The sequence below is a fragment of the Coptis chinensis genome, chromosome 4 (assembly GCF_015680905.1).
Source record: "Coptis chinensis isolate HL-2020 chromosome 4, ASM1568090v1, whole genome shotgun sequence".
Lineage (NCBI taxonomy): Eukaryota > Viridiplantae > Streptophyta > Magnoliopsida > Ranunculales > Ranunculaceae > Coptis > Coptis chinensis.
In genome coordinates this window covers 69,239,521-69,261,393 of record NC_141459.1, presented here as the reverse complement: position 1 = coordinate 69,261,393, position 21,873 = coordinate 69,239,521, and the positions used below count along the sequence as shown (strand labels likewise).

The window sequence follows — 21,873 nt, the reverse complement described above, 5'->3', positions numbered from 1 at the left end:
GACAGGGGTCCCCTTGCCGAAGTCCCCTAATCGATGTGATGGTCTTCAGTGGGCCATTCAACAAAACATTATACTTCACAGTAGAGATGAGATGCAAAAACGAACCAGCGTAATAACTCTGTCAGAGAAACCCAACTTACTCATGATAGCAAGGAGAGAAACCCATTCAACTCTGTCATAAGCCTTTGACATGTCCATCTTCAAAGCAAAAAGACCCAGTTTGTTCTTCGCCGCTTTTTTTATTTTATGGATGACTTCATGTACTACTCCAACATTATCTCCAATTGCACAGTTAGGTGCAAAGGCACCTTGGTTGGGAGAGATAAACTTAGGCAACAACCCTCTTAACCTATTCACAAGGAGTTTGGAGATAACCTTGTAGGAAACATTACATTGGATGATGGGTCTATAGTGTGAAGTGTAACAAGGGTTGTCTATCTTGGGGATGAGAGAAATGAAAGTTTGATTAAGATATTTTCCAAATTGTCCTTCAGTGAAAAAATTCTGGACCATCTTAACAAGGTCAGTACCCACAATCCTCCAAAATCTTTGATAAAACATGGCTGGAAAGCCATCAGGTCCCGGTGCTTTGTGACTCACCATGGATTTAACAACTTTCTGAATCTCTGTAATAGAAGGACATCTGATGATAAACATGTTTTCTATATCAGTTATACAAGGGTCAAAGAGATTGACAATTGTATTCAAAGAAATAGGAAGAGTCGGGTTAGATGGTGGTCTGAAAATATCCTCAAAGGAAGTGAGGAATTCGGTGGCAATAGTTTGTCTGGAGGTAAGCCATGTGCCATCCCTTCTCTGAATTTTATCAATACCATTCCTTCTCCGCCGAAAGCTAGCAAAGGAGTGAAAAATTTTTGTATTGTTGTTCGCATCCAGCACAGAGGCTGAGTGAGAAATGTGTTTCCAGTATAACTGTTCTTTCTGATATAGGTCCATAATATTGTTTCTCATTTCCTTGATCTCTAGAAGATTGACATTAGTAACAGGTTCCGAGAGAAGTGAATTTAACTTTGTTTCTGATTCTTTAATCTAGGTAAAAATGTTCCCAAACACTTCCCTATTCCATGTCCGAAGAGAGGTTCTGAGAGGCTTGAACTTAGAATTAAGAATGAAAGATGACGACCTCAAGGATGGGTGACTCCAGCAGTTTTCGATCACGCCTTCACATGAAACATCTTTACTCCACATGTCATGGACTCTGAAAGGCTTTGGGCCACTATCAACCACACCAATCATATGAAGAACAAGAGCAACATGATCACACAAAGAAGTTGCAATGTGAAACACATGCCATAGGGAAAATATCTAGCCATTCCACATTCGCAATAGCTCAATCCAGTCTTTCTCTAATATTGGCTTCACCCATTCTATGATTCGACCAAGTGAAAGATGGTCCAGAGAACCCAAGATCAGTCATATCAAGATCATTAATGAGGCTAACAAAATCATCCAAATGTCTAGGGGGTATAGGATTCCCCCCTTCCTTCTCAGCCGAGCACACAACAGCATTGAAATCACCCAAAATGAGCCATGGGACAGAGAAAACCCTTTTGTAGGCTCTGAGATAATCCCATACAACACGTCTTTTGTGGGCTATCGGATCCCCATATATGAAAGATACATGCCAAGATACATTAGAGAGGTAATTGATAAAAGTACCAGATATTGCATGTTTACAGCCATCAATCACTTGAAAGGATATGTTATCCTTATTGAGCACTGCAATACCACCACTCTGCCCTACTGGATCAGCCGCAAAAACTTGAGGATATTTAAGAGATTTTTTTACATACAACTGAAGCCACCAATCTTGTGCCAATGGATTAAACCTGTTATAGGTACCGTTAAAGTAAACACAGATGGCTCAGTTAGTGCTACTGGCGTTGGATATGGTGGTACTGCAAGAGCCCATTTAGGTGAAGTTGTCTTTGCTTTTTGTGGTGGTTTTGTAAGGAAGTCTCTTTTTCAGGAGCTACAACCTATAGAGAAAGGGTTGCAAGGATGTCAACTACATGGCTTTGGGAGGGTTGATGCTAGTTCTGACTCTTTGTTTGCGGTTCGGATTGTTAATGGTCTAGTACAACCTCCATGGTTTTGCTTGGTTTTGCTTGAATATTGTGAAATCTATCAACAATCTATGCAACCTGTTGGAAGTATGTAGGGTCAGCCATTGCTATCGAGAAACTAACAGGGTGGCCGACTATTTGTCAAAACTTGAAACTCAGTTTCTTGTTTCTTATTTTATATCTCCTATGGATGTATCTCTTGACTCTTTTGGAAAAATCAATGTAAGATATTGAATTTCTAATTCAGGTAGGGGTCTGCCTAACCCCATAACTTTGTTCCAAAAAAATGGAGGTGGACTGAACGAGCAGTACACACACAAAAAGATATTTTAACTATGAAACCTAGATTTTTTTTAAGGACAAACCTAATGATTAAAACCTCTTATAGGCTTAAAGAATCACAGCATGCTTGATTCATGCTCTGATTGGCGATTGGTGATTTGGGTTGTTGATTTAATGGTATTTGGTTGAAAGAGGATTAGTCTGCTGAACTTGATTTAATGATATTTCAACTTGATGCGGAATGTTAAATGTCTTTTTTTAATAGAATTTGGGGTTACAGTCCTCACTTTCATTAAATCTCACATATACTTGTCCAGATTTGTCCTCCTCCACAATGAGATGTAGCGTAGCTACGACGAGGGGGTTACAACCCTTGCACACTCTCTTTGCGCTGCCAAGAAGTCTGCAGCCCTATTGCATTATCTGAAGTCATGAATAAATTCTACTGAATCTAATCTACCACTACATCAACTATAGCAGCTTTGATGTTCAAACAGTTCCATGGTACTTCTTTTGTTCACTAAAATCTGTATAACTCTCTTTGAGTCAGAAGCTACTAAGATTTTTCTCTTTTCTATCTGTCCACATCCTTTAAGTCCCATCAAGATTGCCCTCATTTCCTGATATAGGACTGATCTCTCTCCTCCCGCACCTGTGTAAGCCAGTAAGACCTCTCCTTCACTGTTTCGAATGATTCCACCAATACTATTGTATATGGAGAAGCCAGATTATGACACAGCAAAGCTAAATGCAAATGGATCAATGTTGAATGCAAGAAGAAAATAGATTCAGCATTCAAGACACTTAAATTGGTCCACCCCCTATTCCGTATTCAGCACTCAAAAACGAACACAAACTATGACTTCTTACACAGTTGTGCTGTCCTGGTTAACTAGACGTCTTAAGACCTATATATGAAAATAGATATCCTAAACACGACATGTCCCATGCTATATAAGCATTAGCTATAGCACCTATGCCATTATTCCCGTACAGCGTGAGACACTGCACCAATCTAGTGCCATCATCTAAAGAAACATCATCATAACAAAAAAGAAGCCACACATTTAATAGAAGCTCATAAGTACGTTAATGCTGCTAAGCAATAAGCTTCCCACATTGGTTAAGGACAACGGAAACGCCCACTTCCTCTTACTCTAAAGATTAAGCCAACCCAAAACAGGCGTAGTAATCAACTTCTGCTCAATCAACTTATATTCTCTACTGTAGAGTCAGTCCATGTAAGCTTTCCTGATATCATTTGATCAGCAATCAGTGTCAACTAACCTGTGAGGAATAATACCCCTATAAAAAGAGGCAAATATAACTCGACCAAATTTAACTGCTAGACGACATCCCATACAAAGAAACTACATACCCAACCAATCAGTCTCTTACAATAGGAAACTAAATCTTGCTAAAACCATCTGAGTTAACACAGAAGTTCCCATATTGAGTAGGTTTACCTAATGCAATTTGACTTCTAACAAATTGCAAGAATGGAAACTTCACACGTCATAAAAAAGCAAGGAAATTTTCTATAGATCCAATAATATGAACTCAACTGTAACCTAGTTTTCTGCCCCCAGAACGGGATCCATCAATGGTCATCAGGTTATCCTAATATAAAGGTTAAGCACCTATTCTCTTGCTCCACTTCAGGTCTTTTGAAGTGAGGCCATCCGGATGTGGTTATATATGTTCACCCATTCTCCTCAACAACAAGAACCACTTCCTCTGAAGAATAATCACACTAAACAATGTCATTATGCCCTTTGGCAGATTTACACACTATATCAATACCAAAGGTAGGCTTCTAGAGAGGACCACTTGATAGAATCAAACTGCAGATTATGCAACTAGATTTTCGGAAACCTCCTGCTACTAAAGAGAGAAGTGTAAGGATCTAAGTGGTAAAGAATCTGGATCAGACTCCCTCACATATGCTTGTGCTCCAAGGTGTAACCAAAGCAAGGATAGCTCCACCAGGATATACCTATAAAGGAGACCACTAAACAAACTTTCTTTGAAATATTGAGCCGATGTAGAACAGGGCTGTAGACTTCTAAGACATATCTCTAAGTCCAATAGAAAATGGAGATGGATCTCCGTGACATTACATGGTAGCAGCCTACAAGATGAAGTGATAAAAAGCTGTCTTTATGCTACATTGTACGCACTGTGGGAAAGAAAGGAACAAAAGGGTATTTAGAAATAAAGAACTATGAAGAGCATATAATCCAAAAAGGTTTAAAAAGTGTGGAGGACAAAAATCTAATAAAATACAAAGCAATAGAGAAAAGTCAGCTGAATAGACAGTTTGCAGCACATAGTAATGTACAGCTCTCCTGTATTCTGAAAACACAGTTTGTAAGTGGGTATCTCCCCCTCTTGGCTATGTATGCCTAGATACAGATTAAGTCATTTGCCTTGACAGCTGGTTATGGTAATTTCCGGGAGGAACCATGAAGGCAAGTAGGCAACTACAACGATTCCCACAATAGCTGAATGCACTCAAGTGTTTCTATGAACATGGACACCAATAATTTTTTACCACCAGAATCCACACCAGGAACTTCGCCAGTGGTTCCAATGAACACAGACACCACATGGGCAAGAACAATCCCGACTATACAGTGTCTTATATCAGCAAGTGGTACCATGGACATGGACACCAAGAATGTCTACCAGCGGAGATCCGCACCAGGAGCTTTGACAGTGGATGGGCACCACAGTCCTAACTATAGGTGTCACATCATAATTAAAATTGTAAAAAAAAATGTGATCCTGAAAAATCAAGAACTGACTTACGCAGCTCAAAACAGAGTAAGAAAGGCAGATCACATTTTGAATAATTTATATGTTCTTTATTTATATTTTTATATTCATTTAACCCTAAACCTTAAGTGGTCCCAAGACCACGAGCCCAACCTCCTAAGGCTTGAGTTGTTACAACTCTCGGTCACTGCCTGGAATGACACAGTTCAGTCAACTGCATAGTCACTGCCATTTGAAATTATAATGAAGGGATATAATGCCTCCACTTGTAGACTATGTTTAACCATAGCAAAAGTAGCTCATCCATTCCCAAATGGTGAAAACAAATTAATTCAACATTTAACCATAAAAAACCTAACATTAAGGTGCATTCCACAGACATCAGGTATATGAAAGCTACATCTTCTAGCAACTTCCATTTGCAGGTGCTATAAGAATTGAAGTTCTCAATATTAATAATTAACAATACCTGTGACACAATTCTGATGGAAGAATGAAATACTCGAACCACCGATCTTATTCAGTAACCGTTGATCTGGCGCCTTGGGGTAGGACCCGAGTAAAATTCTCGGGTATCAGTTAAACGAGAAAAAGGTATCTGGTTTCGACCAGGCAGGGCCCTCTGAGCAGAAACTCGATCAGCTGTCTTTGGGCCTGAATTTGACCTTGAGAAAGCTTGTGCAAGCTCCATGGCTGAAGCAGCTTTCCCATAGCGCAAACCGGCAGAATCAGGTGGGGGTGAGTTGGGTTGCTCAGCAGGCCTGCGCCAAGATTCTGGCTCAGGGCGCCAATCCTGCTGCTGCTGCTGCTGCTGCTCAGGCTCCCTAGTGTTCCGCCAATTCTCATTCCTCCATGAACCTCTCACTTCAGTTTTATCCATGTCTGCACGGTTATCTCTTCTCTCATTATTTTTTCCGCTCCTTTCATGAGGAATATTTTCAACCTTATCACCGTGTGCCGCAACAGATACCACAGGTTCTAGCTTTGCCTCGGTCTTTGGCTGATCTTGCTTTAGCCTTCAAATGCCAACAAGCGATATTAGTTCTCATATATTTAAAAGGACATAAATCATCTATCGCATGAAACAAAACAATTTGGAGGTATATATACATCTAAAGCCTTATCATACAATTCCAAACAACAACTAGTAAAACTAAAATAGATGATGGCTATGGATCAAGCATGTGAATGTATGTCTGGATCGAGGTTACTAAGATTCATTCAATATATAATCGAAAAGGGCAAAAAAAAAAAAAAAAATACTATTTTTTTCCAGGCACATGCCCGCGTCACAAATACTTTGAACTTGCACTTGAATGACCTGCTAGTTTTTCAATCTACTGATGTATGACCTTCCTGGCTGTAAAATTTAGTATATTGAAATCTAAAAGATTCAAAAGGACATGCTCTAAAAATGACGGCTAATATGACGGAAGTCCAAAATCATTAGGGCAATGGGGCACACAAATCAATCTTTCAAGACATGACGTACGATCTTCCCAGCTGTAAAATTCAGTATATCACTATTGAAATCTAAAAGATTGGAACGGACAAGCTCTAAAAAATGACGGCAAATATGACAGAAGTCCATTGCATGGACCCGCAAGTATTTGGCAGTCTCATATCATTAGTGCATCAGGGCACACAAAATCAATCTTTCAAGACATAAATGCAGAATGAACAACACTGGAATCTCAGTGACTGCTATATTTTTTTCTTCTCTTTTGTAAAACAAACAAATCTGATTACTTTTTTGTTATTTAGAAAAAATAAATAAATGAATCGTGGGAAGGTTTCGCGGGAGGTTGTAGTGTTCTAAACTAAAATAAATCTAGGAAAGAAGGTGATCATCTCAATTTTGAGAACCATTTTCTGGTTCATTCATTTAGTAATCAAAGCCACAAGATGTAATGTAAACCTCATTATAAATTGTGCATATGTGTGTGTGACTGAGTGCCTGTCCTTCTGGAGCCAATGCTCTAAGGTGAGATATAATGCAAACATCATTACAATTTGTGTCTTTGTGGATCCAATAGCCAATGCTTTAAGGTGTAAGATATAGACCTCATAAAAACGAAACAGAAACAACTTTTTTGACTTCGGGGATCCCTCTTAATCTATTAGTAATCATTTGGTAGACAAAAGTACCGTGAGAGCTTCTTAATGGACTTGAAAAAGATAACAAGGGCTAAGATTATGTTGAGTAAGGAGCATTTAAAATCTATGTAAGTAAAGCTAATGTATTGAACTTTTGCTTGGGATTTAATACAAACAAAAGACTAAAAAACTATGTTACATGGACACGGCATATTTTAAATTAATCTGTGTTGGATACATATCCACATGTGCTGATCGTACACAACACGGACACATATTTTATGTCATATATACCTCATCTTTTGATATTTCGGCATGTCAGACACTTCGTATCCAGGTCAAATACAAACACGCATATCCGTGTGAATGTAACTTAGCTGAAAACAAAATTGGGGTGGTCTTGGATTAAACATAAACAAGTGTTTTAACTTTTAAGAGACCTCTGCTACAGTGTCCGAGTCCACGCTTCAAAAAATAGGGAAGAAGTAACTAACTTTATGAATCCACCCCTTACTCTATTTTAATGTGGACACTCCCATGTGGCCATAGGTTTTAGCAATGAGTACTTTGACTATATGGAATGAAATCTAAGGGGTATTTTGGCAATTTACGTATGTTATGCATCTTTAAAAGGTATGATGCATTGTAATTCTCAATGCAACAATCATACTGTACTGAACCTTCTCAGTTCAACATGTTGCACTGAATTTTCACATGTAGTGATTCTAAATGCATACCGCTGCAGATGCACCATTCATGACGCATCGAAAATCTAGAACCGCCAGAAAGTAATATACAAAATAGGAGTTCTCCCCGTCCTATACGTTAGGCATGAGGCGATGTTTGTCACAAATCCCGTTTAAGAAATGCTTACATGACTTAAAAATTGTAGTGTTCTCAACTGCAAATCAAGTCAAGAAACAAAATCTTAATGCCATTTGCACACTAGTAGCAAACTACCTCGAAGCAAAAACTCCAATTATTTGGATGCGCTATTGCAAGCAAATTTGAGAGTTCCATATGCAAATAAAGAAAAAATTAACTGGGATCTCAAAATAAATGTACCACGATTTTGCAGAATTACAAGAAAATCTTCATAAAAATTAAGCAAATCTTGATAAATCATCGGTGTAGTTAAAAAAATTTTGATTAAAAGCAGCCTTGCAAGCCCATAAGAACCAAAGTTCTAGTTTCATGGTACAGAGATCAGTTACATTTATACAGTGTACGTGTATCCGAGTGTCCGACACAGAGAAATACCAAACATTGAGGCATACCATTACCATACATTATTGTTTGTGTCATCCGTGGATACAGATTGGACTCGGAATATTTGTAAAATATAGTATGTCTTATGGTACAAAGCTTTTAAGTCATATATCCTAGTCCTTCATTTAAAAATGCATTCAAATTGTCCAAGAAATAGTTAATTGAAAGTGTGATACTCCTCATAGTAGAGCTTTACAGATGCACTTATTACTAATCACTAATTAGATAGCTTTCATTGCTTAGACTAGTTCTTTCCATGCTATTTTCTAGCAGTAACTAATGCAAGCTATATATAATAAAGACAAAGGTTAGTAGTTCAAGCGTGTTAAAAACAGAAACTAGTTGAGGAACTAGTAACACCAAATTTCCAAGGGTATATAAAAGGTGGCTATGACAGTATCCACACTCCTACTTACTAGATAAGGGAGTGCCCACATTATATAAGCGTCAACAGTACATAAATTTTATTACTGAAAAAAAAAAAGTGATTACTAACTAGTAAAAGGCATCTCCAAGAATATCATAATATTCGAGAACTACCCGCAAATGATTATTCAACCTGAAGGTGGTACCTGTTCATATAATCAAGTGACCGTAGTGAACGTTCTGGGCCAGGGGGTATGTGGCCCAAAATGTTGTTTCGTTGGTTTCACTGTCCTCAGACTCTCTTCTCTTCTTCTTTGCCCCAAACTCACCTTCCCTCTCCCTCCTTCACTCTCCGCCTTCCCTCTCTGCTCACTCCCCACTGCTAGCAGTTATACTAGTACTATAATGTTTCCAATATATTTTTAGTCATAGTAGAAAAGTAACCTGCTAGTCATTTAAAGCGTTCTTTACCTGTTTGATGGTTGGCTCAATTCAACATTGTTGATTACAATATCATCCACACCGCGCTCCTTGAGAACCTGAGAGACAAGCATGCAGTATCAAGCAACAAACCACACATAAGATAGCAAGCAAGAGGGCAAAGTACTGCATGTATTCATTTGCCTATGACCTATTCTTCTTGTTAAGCAAACTTTAGATGCATTACAGACAAATAGTCAAATACAGATGATTCCAGATATGTATCTAACAAAAAAAACCTTAATGACTTCTTTAGTCCTATATACATTCATTACATTGTTCTTTCTGTAGTTCTTTTTTCCCCTCTATGACATAAAAATAACTCAACTGTTCTGACAATCGAATTGCTTTGTCAAATCGAATGAAGGTTAGCCCAAGCGTGCGCAGGTAACAGGTGTCGCCCTCTTTTTAATTGCTTTGTTTCATTTTATCTAATAAAGTTGTTTGCCGCCACATGGCAAGTTTAGTTGGTTTCTTTGGTTAGCAAGGTAAACTCTAGTTACAAATAAGGGCAGGCAAAGTTGATGTTATTGGGTTTAATGAGAGATTAGAAATAAAAGAACAATCTTTAGGGCTCTTCAATATTTTTTTCAAACTCTAAAATTTACACAATTGTTCCTTCCGCCAGTTATTAATCTGCATTGTAACAAGTAATGAGTGAAGGTCTCAAACATAAAATAGGAACATTTCATACAAAAGTGGTAACTATGGATTTATTATACATTATTAACACTTTTGGGAGAGACAAAGCAACATAAGACACCCAAAGTTCACTAAATCGATAAATGCAGTTCTAGTCACCCTGCATCATACTAACTGACAGCAAGTTGGCATAATTCCTGGAAATTTCAATATACACGCGTGTTCAATCGTTTTATGGTATTTCAGCTCTAAAATTTTACAACTCAACTTGTGATTCCAAACTTCTGACAATATAAATTCACTGGTAATTAAACAATATATCACTCGGTAGGAATAAGATCTTGTTCCATGGAACTTAAAATAAGAATTTCTTCCAAATCCCTTTGCACATCACACTGCTCCTTTACACACTTTACATACAACACGGGCGGGAAGGGCTGATATTTTGTAGATATGATCTCCCCACCATGAATAACATGCCCACAAAATTTCGGCTCATTCAAATATGTCTAACCTAATCAAATCTTATTATGAAATCAGAAAATGCTGGACCATTAGATAAAAGTTCAAAATTGAACATTAGTTTTCGCAAGGTTAGACATATCCAAATAGGATGATTTTTTGTGAGGGTGATCTACATTGTGAGCAGATCATATCCACAAAAAATAAGTCCTAATTCATTTTGTACGTCTTGGGAGTGGGTAGGATGTGGCTGGAGAGGGAGTGCTCCCCTATTTAAAACCTTTAAATGTCAACTGTGAACAGTAGGCTTTGCTCCTTGTCTTCTCCAAAAGAAGATAAAAGAATATATTATATTAATAGAAGTAAGGTGATCGTACTTAATGTGGTGGACAAAGAATTTTAATTTTGATTTTAAACACTACTATCGTAACGAATTCGAGATAATAAAATTTAGAGGGCTTACCAGTTCCCGAGGGCGAGCACCACCAAATAAACCTTTCCTGTAAATGAACAAATTAACAAAAAACGTTAATTCAAAGAAATTAATTCTGCTATAGTCACATACATATGCACAGTATACTGATTCCAAGTAATTCACAGCAGTTCATGACTATAAATAATCAGAAACAAATATAAAATCAATCTCCTTCGTCTTCATCATACTCTCCATAAACGCTCTGATTATTGACTTGATTTTCGGTCATTTTAACACCCTAAGTTTGTTAAGATATCAGTTTTACATCTATGATATATTTGTCATCACGCTTATTTAAGTAAACTGAGGCTAATTATAATTTTACTGCACCGTAAATCAGAGTAACATTCGAATCCAATTATCCACCATTCTGGAAGACCCATTGAACATAACCTGTACAACAACAAGACTAAGGAATCTCTTTCTTCTTCTTTTTTTCGCTCAGCTTGTTTAAAGAATTCAGATTAGTGGGCTGAATGGAGCACCTGTGAGTCTGTAACCAAGTTGGACTTCAACACACACCAGTAACCATGCACCAGTCTTGAACCCATTAAAAGTCAATCCAAATGCAAAAAAAAAAAAAAAAAAAAAAAAAAAAAAACTGAGGCTAATTATAATTTTACTGCACCGTAAATCAGACATCAGAGTAACATTAGAATCCAATTATCCACCATTCTAGAAGACCCATTGAACATAACCTGTACAACAACAAGACTAAGGAATCTCTTTCTTCTTCTTTTTTTCGCTCAGCTTGTTTAAAGAATTCAGATTAGTGGGCTGAATGGAGCACCTGTGAGTCTGTAACCAAGTTGACTTCAACACACACCAGTAACCATGCACCAGTCTTGAACCCATTAAAAGTCAATCCAAACGCAACTTCAGCTTAGCATAGTGAGCTGTCACTTGTTTGGGCTATTAAAATATTATTACTCCATACAATGAATAATCAATTTTTTTGTTATATATGATTAGAGTTAACGTTACAACACGATAGCTTCAACGAAAGGAATCAGATCCTCAAGAACTATATGTAGGTTGAGTTTGAATCTGTGAAAGACTAAAAACCTCAAGGAATACGTAAAGGAAACATGGAAAATAGTGTACCAACTACCAAGGGAAAAACGAAGGATGACAAGAAAACAAGATGTAAGTTATTCAATATTTGCTTACCATTCGATGTTGCTATAGAAGGATGACAAGAAAACAAGATGTAGGCTATTCCAACAAAAGTATTTAGAGTTTTCCACTTTTTAGAGAGGAAAATGAGGACAATGATTTGAAAGGAAGACGCTGTAAAAATGTGAGCTCATACGCTCTAGAATCCATAGCCGTAACAGCCTATACAACAAGCAACCAGTAAACTTCGTATTTATGAAATCCATAAAGAGGGTGAAACAATTCCAAAACTACATGGGCCTTACTCTCTTTCCATTATCCAAATATCTCTCTTACACTATTATATTCTTAAAATATTTAATTTCTGTCAATCATCATGCACTTATGAATATCACTTAGAGAACTGCAATTAAATCCTGCAGGCAAATTAACTCTATAAAAAAAAACTTGGAAACCTTTTACCAACCTTTCCCTTTCAGCTATTCCTTCGGATTGTTCAAGAGGCTGGGACCGCGGCTTTAAATTCAACCTGGGCCTCTCCACTGCCCGCTTTCCCCCATCACTCCCAGAAGATCCCGGTTTCGTTGAAATTTCACTTGCATGCAACTCAATGACAGTTTCCACATGACCGGGATTGGATGGCGGTCGGTACCCCTGATTGCAGAGAACAGTTGCTTATAAACATTCAATAAAATAAAATTCTAAATTACCCAACTTTCAGATTATAAAACTAGAAATCCAGCTTCGAACAACTAGCAAAAAAAGTAGCATTACCTGCTTATAATCAACGATAGGTGGTTCCGAAGTCTCCAATGGCTTTGATCTTGGAAGGAGCTTTATCTTAGGCCGTTCGACTACATCGGCAGGTATCACGGGTTGCATTTGTGACCCACCCAATTTACATTCAGTAGAAGCTGGACGAATCACCTCACGGTTGAATGATAAATTCGGCTCTTTAGCTTCAGTGTACATTTGGGGCATCACCCTTTCCTGATAATACACATTCCCACCGCCCAAACTTTCATCCTCAACTACCCGACTCTTCTCCTCATACCTCCCCCTCATTCCATTAAAATCTCCCCTCTCATTCTCCACCCCACTAAACGAATTCGACCGAAAATCAGTATCATCCGAGAACCTAATAGCTTCTACATCAGGTTGATTAACAACTAAATGCTTAGACTGCCATCTCCCCGAAGACACCTTCTCAAGTGCACTAGCTTGTGCAAATCTCGAAACTGCATTCGGCCCAGTCCAATTCGAAGACGGCACTGGCTCATTAACACTCGCCACTTCTTTCCTAGTCCCCCAAGCATTCGGAACTAAAGCACCACCAACTTGTTGACCACCACTATGGATCTGTGTATGCACATTTGTCGATCCAGAAAACCTAACAGGATTGGCCGATTGAGAAACTGGACTAGTAACTGACCGAGAACTAAATCTCCCAACAGGAGAATCAGGTTTGGGTTCAGACCGAACTGGCCCGCCCCGAAAAGTATCGTCACTAACGGTACGTCGGGGAATGGATACACCATCTAATGGTTTCCTTTCATCTTCATCAAAATTTCTTCCCATATGTGAACTATGAGTAAAAAAATTACTTTTCTCATCATAATTGTTATTATTACGATTATTGTTACCGGAAGATCCGGGACGTATACGATGATCTGATCTATTTCCCCATGCATTTGGTATCTGTCGATCGAAACCGGATCGATCGGTAGGTCTTACAACACTGGTAATAAAATTGAACAAAAGAAAATAATTAGTTAGGGAATTAAAATAAAATAATAATTGGAGGGGTAAGATGGGAAACTTACATTCCGGGAGCAGAAGGGAGAGGGAGATCAGATGGAATGGAACCACCGTGAAAGTCTTTCAGCGTCATTGTTGAACCGCTGAAAGCTTTCTTCTTCGACATTTTTTTTTCTTTCCTCTCCCTCTTTTTTTTCTTTTTTTTTAATAATAATAGATTTTTTTTTAATAATAATAAATGATGCCCGTGAAGACTATTTTATATTGTGCCTCAAAATTCTGGTGAGAGAGAGAACGGGAAAATTGCTAAAGTTGAAGAAGAACAAGGAAGTGGAAAAAGGTTTGAGAGTCAGGTTTAAAGGTGACCACTTTACCCACCCGTGGCTACTGGCTAAACCGCTCATGACGTACACAGCCCGCCCAATGACATAGCCTCGGCTTTCAAGCCTGTCTTTCAGATTCGGATTAGAGCATCACCAAGGGGTAATGGATAGTGTAAATTTACACGACCACGTACGCTCTCTCTACCATGGTTTCATAGTTTCATAAGAGCCACATGTATTTTACAAAGAAATTTACACAATGGGTGCGTAAAAAAACACATCCAATAGTGTGCTAATTAAAAAAAATACGTTCCCACTAAAGCAATCAATGACACCTATAAGAAGGTTCATGAGACATAATGGAGAGCCTTTGTTACTTTAAATTTCTGATAATGAAGGTAACAATGTGATGAAGGGGACTGAGAAAGTGATTGTGCAGTCTAAGCTAGGTGATCAAGAGATAGTGAGGGTTTGTTGAAGGAGTCTCTGAGAACATTTAGCAGTCTCAGACTCTCAGTTAGATGACTTAGACCATGATTTTTGTAGTCAGAATATTCATGAATACATGGAGGCATTGGAACATGCATATGCTCATGAAATGCATGATATTGGTGATATGGAATTGGATGGTGTTGATGATGTGCAGTTGAATGATGTTTTGCTGATGTGGAATTGAATGGGTGTTGCTAATGTGGAAATGAATTGTGACAATGACTCAGACAATGATGATGATTATAGTGACAAGTTTAATTTGGTCCCACTGTTAGTGAGAGAAATGAAGCTGGCAATACATTTAAATATGAATCTAACGAAGAAGATGACTTTCAGTTTTCTGTTATAGGATTGTGTTGAGCCAATGATGTTAGAAGAAGAAATGAATAATTTACAAGAAGAATTGCAAGGTTTTGTGTTGGGCAATGAAGTTAAGGTAATAAGTAACACATATGAAGCAGAAGAGATGGAAAAGGTTTCAGACCCATGATAAACACCAAAAGCTGTGGTTTAAACCCCTTAAGAACATTTTATGCATTTAGGCCAAATGTATTTATAATAATGTGAATGAATCACGTACCATTTACTCCTTTTTGTATGTTTCAGGGCTTGGAATTGAGTATGTGTGAAAAGAGGTCAAATTTGCATAAAATGGAGCTAAGTAGTTGATTGCTAAGGAGAATTATATGGACTTAAGCCAAGATTCAAGACGAAAAAGTTTTCAAAAAGCCCACGTTAAAGAGGTCAAGCAAAAGTCAATCCGGATAGCAAAAAGGCTTAAACGTTAATAGAAATTCAATTGGGTATATAACTTTTGACTCAGACCTCGGATTAAGGCCCATTATATGTCAAAACGACAGGCTCGAGAAGATCTTTCTAATGATATAAAGCCCGCTCGCACAAGACTAATACAAATAGACATGAATTGCGCTACATTAAAAGACGTGCTCTTTTGGCACCTTTTGGGCTTGTATGTAATGTAATGGACTCTAATGATACTTTTGGCCCATAAGCTAACCCACACATATAAACCCTACTTGAAACATATAAAGTAGTAGGATATCCCCAAGACCCTATTGATAATTGAACTATTGTATATGTATAGGATTTTAGTCTCACACACACTCAAATACAATTTGTTCAAGTTACCTCACTCACGTTTATGTTGAAATATAATCCGAGCAAAGGTTTTGTCCCAAACCTAATGTCCTGAACACTTGTTTATCATTCACTGGAGCCTACTCTCTAAGGAACTTGTGAGAAGGATTTTAGATTGATATCGATTAAACTACTTTACTACGTTACTTGGATTACAAGTTACTAAAAACTTTAATTTTACTAATTACTTAATTTTAATGCAAAAGAGAGGTATAGATAGAAAGAGATATGTGGAGAACTAAATCCACTCATGCAAGGTTTAACTATCAATTAATAATGATCTAGTTTCATCACTGCGTCTCTTAATCAAATTTTGGGTTCATAAACAAACTTGAAACGGATTAAAGTCTTGGTCCCTAACAAAACGAAGTCATGTCTGAGAACATTGTTAGCATAAGAAGTTAAACCAGTACTTCATCTCTGAATGTACCATTCAACTCCTAGCTTGACCTTGCACCACCCGTCCAAAGTTCACAATCTGATTCCACCAAGTAGTAGTGCATGCGACTAGTCCCAGTGTCACCTGGGTTGCGTGCACGAGTCTATCTTGAGGTCCAGATTCCAAACTTGGCCGGACACTACCATTTTGTGGTAGGATATCAAGTAAAGCTTGATATTCATAATGCTAGTGACTTTACCATTTTACAGATACAAATTCCGCACATGAGCTTCATTAACCCTCCACAATGGAGGGTTTAGCTCATGATCATAAGAATCAAGATATGCACAAATTCATAACAAAGACAATAGCTAGAAAGGAGGAGAAGTAGAAGAATTCCTAAATTTACACTTGAAGAAAATATTTATTAGCCTTTGAGAGTTAAAGATGTTACAAAACTTAAGCTTAATTACAAGAAAACTAGGAGACTAGAAAAATAGAAGTTTTGCCTGGTGAAAAGTGTAGAACTAAAAATGGAGTAAAGTCTAAAACTAGTTATGGTGTAAGGTAAAAACTCCCCTTGAAGACTCCACCTCTTTAAGAATATCAAGGGAGTACTTCATTTCCTTTCCACCCACGTGAATCAACCACACCATTTAATTCTTCCATATCCATTTTCTAATCTAGACAAAAAATGAATTAGTGGTGTGCACAAAAGTCTTCAATCATCAATTATCAAGCTTGACTTGGGCACAAATTATTGAGAGCTTGACTTGATCAATAATGAAGAACCAAATCTTGTGGGTCCGCATAGTAGGCCCTATATGTTTTGACCAGTGGTGGGTCTGAAAGTTGACTTTTTATAAAGTCCCACCTTTGAGTAAATCTCGTCACACTAATCATTCTGATAGTTTGCTTGCCGAATTTGGAGTCTAGGTTCATAAGATATGGGCGTCGAAAGTTTGATGCTTTTCAGCACGTTAATCCCATTCTGACCTGGAAAAGTTATGTTTGAGTCCTCGGGCTTTAGTCAGGCTTCATTAAGCTTCATGTGGGCTAATTAAATCAGAATACTTCATGCATACACACTATTTCGTGCTTAAATACTGGCTTTGTCATTATTTTTATGTTGAGTGCGAAAACCTGTAAAAGCACGAAAATATAATTAATTTATGATTATTAAACACATAATTAACCTAAATGCTATGTCTGTACAGGGTTTTTGATTAGTCCTCAAATATGTGTTTTTATCCCCTTATAATGTTTCAATTCAGTCAAATTATATGATCAATAATATAGAAAACTCATATTCTTATTGATTTTTCAAGATATGAACCTATTATGGACCAAATATCTCAAAAGACGTGTTCTAGAGCAAAAATGAGACAAAAAGACCCTAAAAGGGATCTCATGGAACAATTGAGAAAAAGTGCCAAAAAGTCAACAGTCAAGGTTAAGGTCAAAGTCAACTCAAGAGCCCAAAAACTCAAAAGATCATGAAACACTCCAAGGCTTCAAGGACCAAGGGCTCAACCCTTTGCAAGACTATGACTAAGCACCTAAAGCTTCAAAAGACCAAAGGGCTCAAACTTCCAAAGACATGGGCTTGGGCCAAAAAAGGCTTGATCATATCCACTCAAAGAAGGTACAAGAAGGTTCTTGATTAGGTTACTTAATGGATAAGATATGAGGAGGGCAAACTAGTACATCTCTACATATATATAAGTGTAGAGATGCTCACAAAATAAGGGAGCTAGTTAACTAATATCTAGACTTTAGTAGGAGTAGGAGTAGGAGATAATAATTAGTTAATTGTTTTTATTTAGTTTTATTATTATTGTTTTCCATTTTCATTGTTTTAAAGCTTTGAGCTTTGTTAAATCAAGTTGATTTTCTTCCATTCAAAGTGTTTAATCTTGTTTTTCATCAAAATAGTTCTTCAAAACATCTTCTTATTCATTCATTCAACACACCCAAGTTATTTATACTCATTTGAATCAATCAAATTAGTATAACTTGCTAACCAAGCTACCTTTACATATCAAGATCAACATGTTTTACACCTAAACAACTCTAGTATTCATGTTTTAATCCTCAAACCCTTAATAACTAGTTGTCTACATCTTCATACACCAAAAGCATACAAATAACAAATGAAAAGTTAAGAAAAGTTTAGTTTTTCTCCATCACACTTCTACTCTTCAAAGATCTAGGATGAACAACTTCAAAACCCAATACCCAACCACTAGATCAACTTCAAATGGCGCGGCTACTGGGGATCTGATGATATGAGAAGAAGGGTGAAGCAAAAGGGGAATAACTTTATCTTTTCTTACTACTTTTCAACTTGTTTTTCTTATTTTCAAGTTTTCTTTACTGTTAAATCTTACTGATCCATTTTTTTTGATGATTTTAAGTATCACTCTGGGTTAAAGACAACTTCGTGAAGCCACAGAAGGAAGCCGGTCAAAAGCTGCCAGAAAGAGACCCGCGACCGCCCTTGATCGACTCGCGCCCTCCCGGTTCGGCCAGCACCCGCCCAGTTCAACCCGCAACCCGCCCCCTCAAGTTGCTTCACCTGGAAAACCCTTGGCTCAGATGGTAGTCCTTGTTCAGGAGATCTCTCTCCTTAGTCCGTATTTCTTCAACTGTTAATGTTTTGAAACTATTTTCAATATTTAGTGTTCTTCAAAATCCAAAATATATAAAAAAAATTAATAGAAATAAACAAAAGAAAAGAAAAATAGCTTAGTTTATTATCATTATTAGATAGTTTAGGTTTTTTTTATGGATAATGTCATATTTTGCTCTTATCATTGTTAATTATGGTTAATTAAAAAAAAAGTTAGGATAATATCAACTTGTTGAAAGATAAGATTTAGGATAATATCAACTTAGACTTAAAATAGGAAGTAATTGTCTTTTGGTTAAAGTTTGACAAACTTACCAAGTGTTGGATTTTTTTATCACGTGAATTACATGTGGGCGGCATTTGGCGGACAAGATTCTACACCGTTTCATTAATCTGATTTATTTTTCCATCAAATGAGTCTTTCAGCTCATCAATTTTCTTTTCAAATTGATTTTTTAACTCCTCAGTAATCTATTTCTGATATCTCTTCCTATAAGGAGCCGAATGCTTAAATGAAGACTTAGAGACACCATAACCCATGACCCGCATGCACCCTCTTGAGTCTTTACCAACAACCTGTGTACTTGGAGATTTTAATTCGAGGAATAAAAAAAAAAATTGAGCAAAGTATAAATTCATACCTTTGTCACAACATCATTGTCGCATGCTTCAAAGTCGGAGTTGGAGGTCGTGTCAGAGTTTAAAGGGGAACGTTGAGAAATCTTATCCTATTCAATGGAAAACATAAAAAAATTCTAAAATCATATAGATAACACAGATGTATCACTGACTAAGCATACACTTTTAAATATATATATATATATATATATATATATATATATATATATATATATATATATATATATGATGCATTGACTAAGCATCCAAGAAAAAAACATATAAAATAAAGACTTACTACCAAACTCGGTCGTTGGGGTGTACCAATTTTTTTAAGTGTGTGCATTTCTACGTACATATCACCACAATCAACTTCTTCCACTGACACACCTTGTTCCTTTGCAATTTTACGGCAATAAACTTGTGCTGGTGTCCTCCCCCCACAGTTTGGTTCAATTTGCATTGCACGGTTCTAAATATTTCTCGCACTTAATGCCTACAAAACATACACAAATTCAATTACAGTTTGCTTTGCATCTTATAAGCTAGTAAGGACAAGGCATATTGTATAGTATATCATTAGAATGTCTAATACAGTACCTTAAATTCATTTGAATGGCAATGATTCACAAAAGCTTTCTAATCCTCCAAAGGGATTCCGTCTGGTTCCTTCATTTTCACAATTTCTGGATCCTTACCAGCAACATATTTCTTTTTCAGTTCACCCTTGTGGCTCCTCCATGCGTCCATGACTTTATCCCGAACATACTTACAGTCTACCCCCTTGTCTTCGTCACCATTAACACGTTCAAGCTTTTAATGATTATGTTATAGTGAGTTCCTTTACTAAGTTTCATCATAGTTGGCAAATCCTTATAGAAGCATGGGATCTCACGGTTCGCAAGGCGAGCAGCTTCACTAGATAGCCTACTGACACCTTCTTCAGGAAAATCAGGCTGGTTATAAATATTAAGCCAAAGTTCAATTCTCTGCCCCTCTTCGAAATGATCGGATATAGGTAGAGTAAGACCTCTAGTGTTATCTTAGCGTGGTCGTGAAGTAGCAGACCCACCTGATAATGCAAAAACTGATGATGTTATATAAGGATGAAATGGAAATAATTAACTTAATAAGATAATCATGAATTATTAACTAATTACCAGTGTTAGTGTTGGGGGAGTCCTTTAGTGGGTGAGCTGAATCTGGGGATGTGCTACTAGCCATAGTACAAAGCGACAACTTAACTCTGCAAATTAAACAAGAACTTGCATATATAGTTAAGTTAATGATCAATACAATAAGGATCAATGTACAAATAACAAAAAATGAATTCAGAAATTAGTCAAAATGTGAAACACTAATTTAAAAACGTGAACCACTAATTTAAATATGAATTCATAAAAAGCAGCAAAACAGGTTTAAATATGTAATTCTCAGAACAAAAGACTTCATATAATAAAATAACATCTCATTTCTTTCTAGGTCTTTTTCTTCGGTTGATAACCTCAACAACAGCAACCATATTCTCTTCATTAAAGATCAACTCATCCTCCATACATTCTGGAATGATAGGCCTTGCGAACAATTCATCCACAACTATATTTTCTAACATTACTCTTGTTGAGTCCAGATCAGAGTAAACCTTTCTTGGAACCTCAATAACCACATGCCAATCAAGATTGACTGGGTCTTTAGAGTAAAAGACATGGGATACATGCTTAGTAAGAATGAATGGCTCGTCATTCATTTGAGATGAACCAAGCATATTGGATAGATTGACCAACAACAATTTTGACTCGTTATCCATCTTCACACCGTTTGGGAGCTTAACCCAATCACACTTGAATAACACTGGTTTGTAATCAGTATTTCGGTACTCCAATTGAACAATTTTCCTAAGAACACCGTAGTATTCCGCAGATGCTTCTATATGATTTTTATCCTTAGCACTAGAGCGAAAGGTAGTTGGGCACTTGGTACAAACTCCACTGTTTTGATTTCTTCTAGTCAACTCATAATCTTTGGTGACAAATAAAAAACCATTGACTGCATACTTCTCATATGTTATGGCAAAACGTGTTGGTTCCCTTGCTATTTCTATAAGCTCGTCATCTTTTGGGTTTTGAACATCAAGTTGTCTCCTCAACCATGGCATGAGCTCATCTTTTTCAGGTACTTTGAACTAGCCAGACTTTTCTTCTTGTGTTTCTCTTGCAGACCTCGAGGAAGTTATTGTACTCTCTGTTCAATATTATTAATAAAAGCACAATAAATAATATAAAAATGTCTATTTGGTAATTGAAAAATACATACACGTAAACTACAATAGACTTACTTCTCCCACATTTCATACTTTGGATGACTTATCAATATCCAATTACATGCTTGCTCCCACTCAACACCCTCTAAAAGGTAACGTTTACTTGGACCAAGAGGACCTACTTTGTCAACTTCATCGA

General features: G+C 37.0%; 1 protein-coding gene across 1 annotated transcript; it reads right to left on the bottom strand.

Annotated features, from left to right (window-relative positions):
* Nucleotides 1–5,425: 5,425 nt before the first annotated feature.
* LOC147504547 (eukaryotic translation initiation factor-like protein) lies at nucleotides 5,426–14,404 on the bottom strand. Its single transcript, XM_086557370.1, has 6 exons — nucleotides 13,878–14,404; nucleotides 12,829–13,792; nucleotides 12,521–12,708; nucleotides 10,927–10,963; nucleotides 9,351–9,418; nucleotides 5,426–6,163 (listed from the first exon to the last, which is right to left on the bottom strand). Exons 1-6 carry the CDS (start codon nucleotides 13,976–13,978, stop codon nucleotides 5,668–5,670), a joined length of 1,854 nt encoding a protein of 617 aa, XP_086413496.1. The 5' UTR covers nucleotides 13,979–14,404; the 3' UTR covers nucleotides 5,426–5,667.
* Nucleotides 14,405–21,873: the final 7,469 nt, after the last annotated feature.